General features: G+C 40.4%; 1 protein-coding gene across 3 annotated transcripts in view; it reads left to right on the top strand.

The window, feature by feature from the left end:
- The window catches only part of ferry3 (FERRY endosomal RAB5 effector complex subunit 3), a 43,339-nt gene extending 40,774 nt beyond the window's left edge, over positions 1-2,565 (top strand). For all 3 annotated transcript variants that reach the window (XM_080207350.1, XM_080207351.1, XM_080207349.1), the window contains exon 14: positions 1,908-2,565. In XM_080207350.1, coding sequence (XP_080063476.1) covers positions 1,908-2,000 — 93 coding nt within the window. In that variant the 3' untranslated portion in view covers positions 2,001-2,565. The remainder of the gene's footprint in view (positions 1-1,907) is intronic.
- Positions 2,566-14,581: the final 12,016 nt, after the last annotated feature.

Below are 14,581 nucleotides of genomic sequence, written 5' to 3'. Positions count from 1 at the left end.
AAAGTGCATCATGTCAAGTAAAGACTACAGTGCAAACACAAATAATGCATTGAATACAGGATATGCATTGAATACAAGGCTAACATTTTGGTCTCAAAGCTAAGTTATTGTTATTAGGAAAGGATAATTCCAGAATTGGGCAGAAGTAGACTTTGGCAATACTGCTGGGAAAAGCCCAGGAATGAGGTGAAGCTTGTTGTCTTGTATTCAGATTGAATAGAGAAGAAAAATAAGATGCATACAAATCCTGGTGGAAAATAATGAAAACAATTCTCTACTGCAGTTTGTTTGAACAACATCTTGAATTTATATAGCTGCTTTGGCACAGTAAAATATCCAAAGATGCATTATCCAGGACAAAGCAACCTACGTGATGGGCACCCCATCCACCACCTTAAACATTAGCTCCCTCCACTACCAACACATAGTAGCAGCAATGTGTACCATATACAAAATGCATTGCAACAACTCATTTAGGCTCCTCCAATAGCATTTTTTACCATCTAGAAAGACAAAGGCAACAAATGCATGTGAACACCACCACCTGTAAGTTTCTGTCATCGGCACATGCCATACTGACTTTGATGTTGCCTTTTCTTCACTGTTGCTGGGTCAAAATCCTGGAACTCCTTCCTAACATTGTGCATGTAACTGCACTACTTGAACTGCAGCAATCAAGAAGGCAGCTAACCACGATCTCCTCGGGGACAATTAGGGATTGGTAACAAATTCTGGCCTATCCAATTGCACCCACACCCTGTGAAAGAATAAAAAATGTCAGATAAATTTGACATCGAGCAGCGTAATTAGGATTTCAGTTAGAATATAGGACAAGTATGTTTTTAGGAGCACCTTAAAGAGGGAGAGGTGGCAATATTTAGAGAAGGTGTTTCCAGGCTTAGGGCCCAGACAGCTGAAGGCTGCATAGAGGGACTAAGGAAATTGGGAATACATAAGAGGCCAGAGTAAAAGGAGCCCAGATATCTCAAAAGAGGTGTAGAGCTGGAGGAGTTTACAGAGATAAGACCATCAGGGGACTCAAAGATGGGAGATATTTCAGAGGTAAAAATAGGTAACTTTGATGATGGAGCAGATATGGACTCAGAAGCTCAGCTCAGAGTTAAATGTGCTAGCAAAGTTGCCAATGGTCTGGCTCAGTTGCAAATAGTGGCCAAGGAAAGGGATGGGAATAGGTAGCTAGGGAACAGAGACAATAGTTTCAAATTGGAATATTTTCTGCTCACCCGATACTGGATGTTGGACAAGCAAATCCAATGCAGTGAAAGGGTCAAGAGAGGTAATAGTGAGGTCAAGCTTGGTGTCGTTGACATACATATAGGACTTGATACTTGCTTTTGCACGTTATTGCCAAGGGGCAGCATATAGAGGGAAAGTAGAGTTAGGTATGTTCAGTTATAAAGCCTGCTTTATGGGGAAAAGGGGGGGTTAAATATTCAATTTGATTTCTGCCTGAAAACGGTCCCTGATAGAACAGTTTGTTACATTTCTTCAAGAAAGGTGCCATGATTGCTTGAATTTTTTCACCATGTGCTGTGTAATTCCAGTACGGTATCAAGCAGGTCTAAAAAATTGTTCTGGCGCATTGAGTCTCCAGTGCACTTTTGGTAAAGCATGCATTCCTGTCCAAGTTAATAACATTTAACCAGCCAGGAGCAGCATCTCTACTTGTGTAATCAGACAATGCAAAGCTTATTTCTGGCAGGCAGCTTGGAAATTGCAGCCAGGATTTACAAGGTAAGGTTTTGCTGATTGCCCTTCACTCTCTGGAAACACTGGTCTCACAGTGTAACCATCTATTGCAGTATAACCACTGCCTGAATATGCAGTTTGTTGCTAATGTGTGCTCTGTACCATTCAATTTAAATAATACAATTTTCTGTTAACAGAGTATTTCAGAGGAAATGTTCTACCAGTTGAGCAACATGCTACCTCAGATTTTTAGAGTGTCATCTACCCTGACCCTGACCTCCAGACGATAAAAAAACACAAATATCCCATGAACATCAAGTGAGATATGCTGACGGGTCACTTTTCTGTGCACTTTGGACAGTATATTTTTTCTAAGAAGTCAAAAGCGTGTGATGTTTCCCATGGGACGAGAGAATGATCCTCTTTTTGATCTCTCACTTAAGTAGAATCTCAAACACTTAGAATTGTTGTGTTTTAAGTTCAACTTTACATCATAACCTCTGTACTGTTACTGCAATTGGTGATATGTTGTAATAATTAAATTTTCCTTTTATAAGCCTAGAAATTACTGAGCACTGTTACTGTAAGCAAATTTGTATCAAATTCCTCTAACCGTAATTTCAGCAAAGATGATGGATGGCCTGTTTATTTAAATGGGTTAACTCCTCCACTAAAATAGCACAGATGGATTTGAAGTCAGTGCATTCAGCATTGGAACAGTCACATCCTCAATAATTTCAGACTACAATGTATATATTGTGCTGAGAAAATGTAAAAATAATTCCAGTTTCTGTGCATTAAACACTTGTACATGTGATGATATAAGCTGAAGAATAATTAAATTTGTGAAACTGATTAGTATCCATTTATTGTTTAGATAATTCACATTATGAGCTGATAATTTTTGTAGTTGCATATACATCAGTATTTATAGAACCAGAACTATTTTCCCACGCATCCTTTGTTAACTAAAGTTACAGTATCTTAGTTGGACCATCTCAATCTGTGTTCACCATTTTTAGCAGAGACATTTATCCTAATCATTTTTCAAACCCATCACTCAAAAGTGCAAAAAGTTAAATATGTTGTGAGAGACATATGTATGCTGCAGCAGTGTTTAAGTCTAGTGATAAAGGCATAAAAGAAATATGCCTATCACAAAGAGGTTTATTTCTATTGAGCTACATATTTCAACTGCTGTTGTGTTCGCTTGCCTAACCCTATGAATTTAAACCTTTTTGTTTGATTTATAGGATATTTTAAGAAGTGGTTCACATGGGTACAGTTAGGAATTCAGCCCTCTGCACATGTTATCACTTCAAAAATTATTAAGTTGTAACTAGGAAATAATACTTCCCAGTTATAACCAAAGATGTGTCAGCTCGGTTGATTGGCCATGCAAAATTGCCCCTTAGTGTCAGGGGAACTAGTGGGGCAAATACGTGGGGATACTGGGAAAAGGCCTGGGTGGGGTAGTTGTCGGTGCAGCCTTGATGGGCTAACTGGCCTCCTTCTGTACTATAGAGATTCTATGGTTTTATTCTATAATGTTTGGGAGGCAGCATGTACAATGACCTATTAGTAATTAATTTATAACATAAGAACATAAGAAATAGGAGCAGGAGTAGGCCATCTAGCCCTTCGAGCCTGCCCCGCCATTCAATAAGATCATGGCTGATCTGTCGTGGCTCAGTTCCACTTTCCCGCCCTCTCCCCATAACCCTTAATCCCCTCTCTTATCAAGAACCCATCAACCCGCTTCTTAAAAATATTTAGCGAGGCAGCCTCCACCACTTCAACGGGCAGAGAATTCCAGAGATTCACCACCCTTTGAGTGAAGAAGTTCCTCCTCAACTCCGTTCTAAACCGTCTCCCCTTTATCTTGAGGCTGTGCCCCCTAGTCCTAGTGTCTTTTTTGAGCGGGAAGAGTCTCTCCACCTCTATCCTATCCATCCCATTCATCATCTTATACGTCTCAATGAGATCTCCCCTCATTCTTCTAAACTCTAACGAGTACAAGCCTAGTTTATTCAGCCTCTCCTCATAGCTCAATCCCCTCAACTCCGGTATCAGCCGAGTAAACCTCCTCTGCACTCCCTCCAGGGCCAAAATATCCTTGCGCAGGTGCGGCGCCCAAAACTGCACACAGTACTCCAGCTGCGGCCTCACCAATGCCCTATACAGCTGCAGCAAGACCTCCCTACTTTTATATTCAATCCCCCTCGCTATGAAGGCCAGCATCCCATTCGCCTTCCTGACCACCTGCTGCACCTGCAAGCTGGGTTTTTGCGACTCATGCACAAGGACCCCGAGGTCCCTCTGCACCGTCGCCTGCTGCAGTTTTTTGCCACGTAAGTAATAGTCCTTCCTACCATTCTTCCTACCAAAGTGGACCACCTCACACTTGCCAACATTAAATTCCATTTGCCATTTCCTGGCCCATTCGCCCAGCCTATCTAGATCCTTCTGCAGACTCTCCACACCCTCCGCACAATTTGCCTTTCCCCCAATCTTGGTGTCATCAGCAAATTTCGACACCCTGCACTCGGTTCCCTCCTCCAGATCATCTATATAAATGGTAAATAGCTGAGGCCCCAGCACCGACCCCTGGGGCACCCCACTAGTCACCAACCATTATCACCTCATTTATTCAGCTCACGGAAACTATTTCTTACATCACCCATTCTATTATTCATTATTCTCTACACATTTGTTGTGTAGCAGAAAGGAAAATCTAATGTTCCATTGCATTTCAGTGTGAAGAATTAGAAAACATTTTAAAATAATGCTATGTTAGGATCCAATGTCAGTGGTTATTTTCAATGTTATTTAATTCAGAATACCAATCTCACTGTTACGTATTTGAAGAAGCTGATATACTGCTTTTAAAACGTGAAGTTGGTGAATTTCACATTTCAGTCAATGAAGCTAATGTGTATGTCAGTTACTGTTTGTGGTGTTGGTTCATGTGAAATTCACCATTCGCTTGCATTACTTCAATTAGGGGAGGTGGTAATGTTGTGGTATGTCACTGGACTAGTAATATAGAGACTCAAGGTAATGCTTTGGGGACCCGGGTTTAAATCCCACCATGGCGGATGGTGAAATTTGAATTCAAGAAAAATCTGGAATTGAAAGTCTTAATAATGACCATGAAACCATTGTCGATTGTCATAAAACCCATCTGGTTCATTAATATCCTTTATAGAGAAGGAAATCTGCCATCCTTATCTGGTCTGGCCTACATGTGACTCCAGTTGCACAGTAATGTGGTTGACTCTTAACTACCCTCTGAGTGAGACACTCAGTTCAAAAGCAATTAAAGATGGGCAATAAATGCTGACCCAGTCAGCGACGCCCACCATGCCATGAATGAATTAAAAATAATTGATAGAAATTCTACTATGGACACCAAATTTACCAAAACAAACAGTAAAAATAATTCCTGTTGGATGTAAGTTGTTGTAAGAAAAATCATATAGTTTTGAAGAGTCTTCACGTTTCCTAGCTATGACTTTTGCTCAATTATTTTTGAACTATAAAGAATCAACTTATTTCTAAAATTTAAAAAGGTATATGCATTGCGAATATTTTGTTGAAAGTGGCTACTGTGTGCAAGTTTGTTACTTTTTACAGGAACAAGTGCAATACCTTCTGAAATATATAAAAACAATCACACGAACTGAACAGCTTTATATTGAGCTCATCTGAGTAATAATATTCCCTGTGCATTGTGTAGCACTGTTGGAAACAATGAAGAAAAGGTGACACTTTTACGCAAAGATAATCTTGATCCTACAGTCTTCTTTCTGTCTACTAATATTCATCCTTAAATAATGCCATATTTAAGGATAGGTTTTCATGTTATGGAATGTGGTAAAATTTAATCACTGCCAGATAAGAAAACTGGGTGGAGAAATTCCTATTTTTGATTAATTTTGTCCCTTAGCATGATTCAATAATCCAATATGTACAAGCGCAGCAGGAAGTGGTAATGAGTCAAGTAAAGAAACAGGATGGATCTGGAGGCAGCATCTATAAAATCTTGCTTTGGGCTTTCAAAATTCTGTCTAGATAGCTGATTATCTGTAAATGAAAACTGTAGTATTTAGCTAGTGTAAGCTTAGTCTGGTGTGTGATATTTCCACTGATTCAGAAATATTTCATATTACATAACATAACTTATTCATGAATTTAGACTACCCGACCTGAGATATACAGTCCTGGAGCGTAAGGGGTGTAGCTGAGTTATAAAGAATCTATTGCGACTTCTGGAAGAGAAATTAGTTTAGAAACCTGAAGCATTACAGTTCTTAAGTACATATTTAACAATTCTGTCCTCAAGAGATCCTGATTTACAAGAACACACAACACGAGAAATAGCAGCAGGAGTAGGCCACCAGGCCCTCAAGCCTTCCCTGCTATTCAATACGACCATGGCTGATCTATGTTGGCTTCAACTCTTTTTCAGTGTCATTTACCCATATTCCTCAATTTATCAAATATTTATTCACTTCCACGTTGAATACTTCTAATGATCCAGCCTCCACTACTCTTTGAGGCAAAGAATTCCAGAGATTCACCACTACCTGCAAGAAGAAATTTCTATGCACCTCACTTTTAATTGACCAGCTCTTTATCTTGTAGCTATGACGTCTTTGTCAGGACTCTCCCACTAGTGAAAACATCTCACTAGCTATTTTGTCAAGCTGCCTCAGGATCTTAAATGTTTGAATAAGGCCATCCATCACTCTTCTAAATGCCAAGGAATACAGACCCAGACTATTTAGTGTCCCTTGATAGTACAACCCTCTCATCCCAGGAAGCAGCCTACTGAATATCCTTTGGACTGTCTCCAATGTTACTATATTCTTTTTAGGATAAGGGACCAAAATTGTATGCAGTATTCCAGGTGAGGCCTTGCCAACGCCCTGTATAATTGCAACAAAACCTCCCTAATTTAAATTCCAACCGCTTTGCAATAAAGGTGAAAATTCTTTTTGCTTTCTTAACTACTTGTTGGACCTGCTTGCAAGTTTTCTGTGATTCTATTTCAGGACCTGCACACGATGAAGATTATTTTTGGGTATCAAAAGTTATTCTTCCATTGCTCTCTTCAAACACTTCTTCCTGTAGAAACTTCTGTGTACAAAACCTCTGCTAAATGTTGCTGACTCATTTTTGGCATCCAGAACCACTGCACCCACTGACCTATCAATGGTACAACATTCAGCACACTATCTGTAACCCTCATAATGACTTGCCTGGGCTTGCAAAATCTCACTAACTGTCCTGTCTGGAGACAATACACATCTCTTTAACCTGTCCTTAATGGTCTCTCCACTCACATTGTCTGTACCTTTAAGACTTGATTACCTGTAAAGACTCGCATTCCAATCATTATTTTGTAAATTGAGTTTGTGTCTTTATATGCCCTGTTTGTGAACTGAAATCCCATTCACCTGATGAAGGGGCAGCGATCCGAAAGCTAGTGGATTTTGTTATCCAATAAACCTGTTGGACTTTAACCTGGAGTAATGAGACTTCTTACAACATTCAATGACAGCAGAACTGTCTGCTGAGAAAGACAATCCATACTAAAAGTTTCCATGAAATGTGCCACTACAGTTAAACTACAAATATAAGGACTTCTGTGCAATTTTCCTCTGCAACGGTGAGATTAAGAGGTTTCACAGCATGACAAAGAATGCAAACCCCAGGACACTAAAGGTACCAAAGGTCTCCCTCTTTCAGGCAATGGCAGTAATGTTTACCATGAGTTATCTCCAGATGGGATGGACTTATCCCAAATGTTAAGCAAGTGTTAAATGCCAGCAATAAATAGATGCCTTCCTAAAGGAGGGCTTTGTGATTGATAAATACAGCTTGATTGTTCAGGTCTGACTAATATTCTATACATACTGTTTATTTTGAATCCATAAAATATATAGAATTGATTTATTATTGTCACACATATTGGGGTACAGTGAAAAGTGTTGTTTCTTGTGAGCTATACAGACAACATATTGTTCATAGGGAAGACGCAAAGGACAGGTGCAGAATATAGTGTTGCAGTTACCTATAGGGTGAAGAGAAAGATCAGCCTAGTGTGTGATAAGACCATTCAAGAATCTGATAGCAGCAGGGAAGAAGCTGTTCGTGAGTCAGTTGGTACATGTTTTCAGACTTTAGTATCATTTTCCCGACTGAAGAAGGTGGAAGAGCGTATGTCGTGGGTACAAGGGGTCCTTAATTATGCTTTTCTGAGGCAGCGGGAAGTCTAGATAGAATCAATGGATGGGGGGCTGATTTGCGTGTTAGACTGGGCTATGTTCACAAGTCTTTTGTAGTTTCTTGAGTAATACGTGTACAGTTGAATTTTTTTATTTAGTTAAACCCAATGATTACTTAAAAATTTATTCTAGAAGTTGGATCATCGAGCATCAATTTCAGCACAGTTGCTGGGCACTAACCAATTTCTTGGTCTGTCTAAGGCTATTCTGAGTTATGCCAACTTCCTCTACAATTCCCTATTACAAGTACTCCATCCAAAGATTGATAATCAGAGAAAAGTCTCGGTCTCCAATATTGTAAGTATCCCTCCTGCAATCGTTAAATCACATTAATGTTTTCATCGTATTTTCATCCAGTCTGAAATTAATCAATTTTTTTTGTTTTAGTATTTCATTGTTTTATTTTTAAAAGCTTCATTATTTGAATTTATTCATAATTTGGAAGAAATGAACTTGAGTATTTCTGAATAAATTGACAAGCTATCAAAGCTTTTTATCTTGCACTCATCTGCACAGCTTGCAAGAAAATATCAACAGTAAAGGGAACAACAATTCACACTGCATGAGAAGGAAGAGAGCTGATTGGTTGGTGAGTGGATTTAGAGGTGTTGCCATGGGAATACAGCAGAGAACAGTTAACTGTCAAACTTCTGTTTCAAATTCAAACCAGGCAGGTTAACTTCAATTGGTCAAAGCAATGCTATGGAGTTTAAACAGTTTAATTTAAATTTACATTCTTCTAGCTGATGGGGGAGGACAGGTGTTCCTTGCATGTCAGTGTGGACCCCATTAGCTGAAGAGCCTTTTCTGCACTGTATGATTCTATGCTTCTCATGAAATGATTGCTTTTATCTCAAATGGGTGAGTTGGGGTAGGGGGTGGGGGTAGGGGATAGGAGGTGGGGCAGAGGTAGGGGGGTGCCAGGCACTGGAATACAAAAAGCAAAGTTATGTTTTTGGTGTACCAAGCTTTGGTCAGACCTGACCTGGAGCATTATGCTTAATTTTGGGCCATGCACCTCAAGCGGGATATATTATCTTTGGATTGGGTGTAGTGCAGATTCACTGAAATTATACCAGGTCTTAAGAGGTCAAATTATGAAGGCAGGATGTGGACCAGCAGCTTGAGTTGCATTCCACTGCTGAGGGATAATCTAATTGAGGTGTTTAAAATAATTTGGGTATCTTTCAGGGTAGATTCAGGAAAGCTAATCCCTGTAGTTGAGGAATCCAGAACAAGGGTTCAATCAACTTGGTCACTGAAATGAAATCAGGAAACATTTTACACACAAATGTTAGTGGAAACTGGAATTCTTTGTTCCTAAAAGATGGGGATGCTGGATGAAGTTAAATTTTCAAAACTGAGATTGACAGGTTTATATTGGGGAAGCATATCAAGGAACAAGGATCAAAGGAAGTAACTGGAATTAAAGTGGTGACCAGCCATGATGTAATGAACTATGGAACAGTTCAGGACTAAACGGCCTTATGTTGTTGCCAGTTAAGTCTAAAGTTAATGCATTTTAAATTCCTGTGTAAGTCTAAATAATTAATTAGTGTCATTTTTATTTCACGTAGTTCAGCGTTAACTTTCAATCTTAAGTAGCTGTCTACTTTAAACCATATAGTCACCTGATCAATCCAGGTAATGAAATGATCCACTTCAACTTACCAGTGCATTTCTAAATAAATGAATGCTCTTTTAATTATACATTTAACTCATAACAAAAATACTCTAAATTGTCCACAATTCCACAAAATTACAGCTTGATTGGTACATTTTAATCAGTACAATTACTAACATCAAAATAAATGTTAAATATGTACAGTGAAATACCTGTTTTCTAAATAGCCGCATTTTACACAACGCCACATATTGTATTGTCAGTAAAATACTAATGAATGTATTTTACAGTACCTGTAAATGAACATACTGGAAAGTACCAATAATTGAATGTAATTTAGATTACTGGAATTGATTTCTAAACAAACAAATGTAACCATGTTCCTCATTACAACCCTTAGTTTGGGGAAGCAGAGTCATTTTTGTGGTTGCAGTTTAAAAGTTAACCAAGTCTATTGATAAATGTGTGATACTGGTTCAGCCTGGCTTATTATGAAATTATGTCTCATATCTGGCAATAACACGCGAGAATTTCACCCTCCAGATTCCTCCCTTTATTTTTCCGGGTTACCCTAAACTAATTATCTTCTCATTTTTCAGCACGTTCACCTATTCTGCCTTTGATTGCACATAATTTCCCCTTTTCACAATATGTTAATCCAATTAATTTAAACCCGTTGTTGCTGTGCTGTCCTCATTGTGTGAAGGGGTGGAGGAGTGTTGCTCACAGGGACTCAGACTAGACACCCACTAAGTCTATTGGGTGGAAGGCCCTGGGCTGTGCAGCAAATGATCCTCAAACCTTCAGGTGCCTGATAGGCCTGGGGGTCCCCCATGGGATAAAGGGGCAGCTGGAGTGGGGTCCAGAAGCCCCACCCTCCTTTGTTACAAATATTCATGGATTCCCACCAGTGCCTACACCATGCAGTTGAAGCCTTGCATCATCTCATGCCCTCAGACAGGGAGGCCATGAGATGAACCATGAAGCTGGCATCCTGTGGCAAGGTTTTCACTATGGATACCAACTCGCAGTGTTGGCCTCATTGCATGGAGGATCGCAACAGACACCTCCAGATGCTGAAAGATGCCCTCATAAGAAGACAATTTTAACTATCTAGAATATAAGGATATGGTGCTCGACTCATCAATCGACAGTTCCAATGCGCCACAGAGAAAAACCACACCAATCTCCTCAGAAGACAAACACAGGACATGGTGGACAGAGTACCCTTCGTCATCCAGTACTTCACCAGAGCGGAGAAGTTATGACATCTTCTCTGGAGTCTTCAACATGTCATTGATGAAGACAAACTTCTCGCCAAGGCCATCCCCACACCCCCACTTCTTGCCTTCAAACAACCGCACAACCTCACACAGACCATTGTTCGCAGCAAACTACCCAGCCTTCAGGAGAACAGTGACCACGACACCACACAATCCTGCCACAGCAACCTCTGCAAGATGTGCCAGATCATCGACACGGATGCCATCATCTCACATGAGAACACCATCCACCAGGTACACGGTGCATACTCTTGCAACTCAGCCAATGTTGTTTACCTGATACGCTGCAGGAAAGGATATCCCGAGGCATGGTACATTGGGAAGACCTATGCAGACGCTATGACAACAGATGAATGTACACCACTCGACAATCACCAGGCAAGACTGTTCTCTTCCTGTTGGGGAACACTTCCACAGTCTTGGGCACTCAGCCTCTGATTTTTGGGTAAGTGTTCTCCAAGGCGGCTTTCACAACACGTAACAGTGCAGAGTCGCTGAGCAGAGACTGATAGCCAAGTTCCGTATGCACGAGGACGGCCTCAACTGGGATCTTGGTTTCATGTCATACTATCTGTAATCCCCATGACTTGCCTGGACTTGCAAAATCTCATTTACTGTCCTGTCTGGAGACAATACACATCTCTTTAACCTGTGCTTAACACTCTTTCCAGTCACATGGTCTGTACCTTTAAGACTTGATTACCTTTAAACACTCGCATTCCAATCGTTATTTTGTAAATTGAGTTTGTGTCTTTATATGGTCCTGTTTGTGAATAGAACTCCCATTCACCTGACAAAGGGGCAGCAAGTGCTCCGAAAGCTAGTGGCTTTTGCTACCAAATAAACCTGTTGGGCTTTAACCTCGTGTTGTGAGACTTCTTACTGTGATTAGGTGGAGCCATGGTGGGCGAATCAGAGGGAGGCTGCCACGGGCATGGCATTATTCTCGTGGCCATTAAAACTTTTGTCAATAAGGCTCAAGATCCAGTCAAGCATTAGGCTGGGGCCATCAGCAGGATTCACTCCATTTTTCTCACCTGATCCGATGCATTGCCAAAATCTGGTAAGAACATTTCCATTGTATTCAAGATAACAGGAGAGTTCCAGTAATATAGACTGCCAGCTGAAAGAGGAGACATTACCCCAAGGTGGCCATTTTTGTTTCCTATTAGGTTTCTAGACTAGTTTGCAGTCAGATTTTATGTACAGAGAGTGCCAGCACATTCCGTAATATTAATACTTGCTGACCAATTGGAGATTAATGATTGTGGTTTTGTTCTTGAAAATTTATCATACGGCATTCAACAATTAGCATAAAAAAATAAATTAAAATAACTTGGAATCAATGTAAGATGATTATGATTTGGATTTTAACTTCAAGGAATATTCATACTCACCAATAGCCTCTCCACCATTCCTGTTAGAAATGGAATTGAAGGCAATCAGAATCAATATGGATAACGAAAATAATGATGGTTTCTATGACTACCTGTGCAAAGAAATGCATTTGTTTTCAGAAGGCATCTATGCATACAATATCATACATTTATATTTATTTCTGAATTTTGTGGCATACCTTAATTATTAAATTGAACCCATGTTTGCCCATTTCCCTTTCATGAATGAATTTATAATACAGTCCAAATCTACAGAGCAGGGTTCGAGGTGGGTAATTTTGCTTTTGGATGAAATCTATGATATGTATGGATTCAGCCAAAATTATGTTTCGGATGCATTGAAGGATGTGAACATTGCCTGAACTACTGGACGATGCATGAATTAGATGATGGCCTGAAATCTATTACAGAATGCACTTTTTTGCATAGACTTAATTTTCCACCTAAATTTAATACAAACCCAACCAGGGATCTGATCTACCATCATCCTCAGATGATGAGATGTACACAAATTATATAGATATAATGTGGGGGGAATGATAAGTAAATTTGCAGATGACACCAAGATTGGTAGGGTGGTTAATAGTGAAGAAAAAGGTCACAGGTTCCAGGAAGGTGTAGATGGGCTGGTCAGATAGGCAGAGCGGTGACAGGTGGTATTTAACTCTGGTAAGTGTGAGGTGATGCACTTTGGAGGAAGTAATAAGACAAGGAAATATGTAGTGAATGGGAGGACATGACGAAGCTCAGTGGAACTGAGGATTCTTGGGGTATTTATTCACAGACCACTGAAAGCGACAGAGCAGGTGAATGGGGCAGTTAAGAAGGCAAATGGGACACTTGCTTTTATGTCGTGGCATAGAGTATAAGAGCAAGGAGGTATTGTTGGAGCTGTACAGAACATTGGTTAGGCCACAGCTGGATTACTGTGTGCAGTTCCGATCACCTTACTATAGGAAGGATGTGATTGCACTTGAAGAAGTAACAGAGGAGATTCACCAGGATGTTGCCTGGGATGGAACATTTCAGCTATAAAGATAGGCTTGGATTGTTTTCTCTAGAGCAGAGAAGGCTGAGGGGGTGACATGATTGAGGTGTATAGGATTATGAGGGGTAAGAACAAGGTGAATAGGAAGCAGCTGTATTAGGTTAATGGGTTGTGTGAGATTAATGTGTTGTATTAGCTGGATGTGTTGTACAATGTGTTATTGGGTAATGTGTTGCAGGTACCGTTGGAAGAGGGAGTAAGTGGTGTGATCAGCAAATTTGCTGATGACACCAAGATGGCTGGATTGGCGGGCAGTGAGGAGCAGTGTCTGGCAATACAACGGGATATTGATAGGCTGGTATATTGGGCAGATATATGGCAAATGTAGTTTAATCCGGATAAATGTGAGGTGATGCATTTTGGCCGGAATAATGTAGAGGGGAGTTATATGATAAAGGGTAAGCCCATAAGGAGTATAGAATCGCAGCGAGACCTGGGGGTGCAAGTGCACAAGTCTTTGAAGGTGGCAGTACAAGTGGAGAAGGTTGTGAAGAAAGCCTATGGTATGTTAGCCTTTATAGGAAGGGGTATAGAATATAAGAGCTGGAGTCTAATGTTGCAGTTGTACAGAATGTTGGTTAGGCCGCATTTAGAGTACTGCGTCCAGTTCTGGTCGCCTTACTACCGGAAGGACGTGGAGACTCTGGAGAGAGTGCAGAGAAGGTTTACCAGGATGTTGCCTGGTATGGAAGGACTGGGTTATGAGGAAAGATTGAACAAATTGGGGCTGTTTTCCCTTGAAAGACGGCGACTGAGGGGAGATCTAATAGAGGTATATAAGATTATGAAGGGTATAGAGTAAACAGAGGTAAGCTATTTCCTGTGTTAGAGACACACAGTACGAGGGGCCATAGGCTTAAGGTGAGGGGGGAGAGGTATAACACAGGTATTAGAGGGAGATTTTTCACACAGAGGGTAGTGGGGGTATGGAATGCTCTGCCAAGTAAGGTGGTGGAGGCAAACACGCTAGAGTTGTTTAAGAGTAACTTAGACAGGCACATGAGTGGGTTGGAGATTGTTTTAAATAAGGTTCATTAGCATTGGGGTGTCCCTGGTAAGGTAAATGGATATTGTATGATAATAATGTTTTTTCTCTTTTCATTCACAGGTTTTAAGTCGGTCCACCTTGTTGTCCAACGAGGGGCATACACGTGATGGGTCGTACTTGGGCTGCTCTTGATTGTTCGAGATCGGCCTAGTGCCTCATGTCGTTAGTGTGTGTTTAA

This window comes from Carcharhinus amblyrhynchos, chromosome 19, assembly GCF_965287045.1.
Source record: "Carcharhinus amblyrhynchos chromosome 19, sCarAmb.v2.hapA, whole genome shotgun sequence".
NCBI classification, from domain to species: domain Eukaryota; kingdom Metazoa; phylum Chordata; class Chondrichthyes; order Carcharhiniformes; family Carcharhinidae; genus Carcharhinus; species Carcharhinus amblyrhynchos.
Note: the sequence above shows the minus strand (reverse complement) of the source record. Positions and strands in the feature narration are given on the sequence as shown.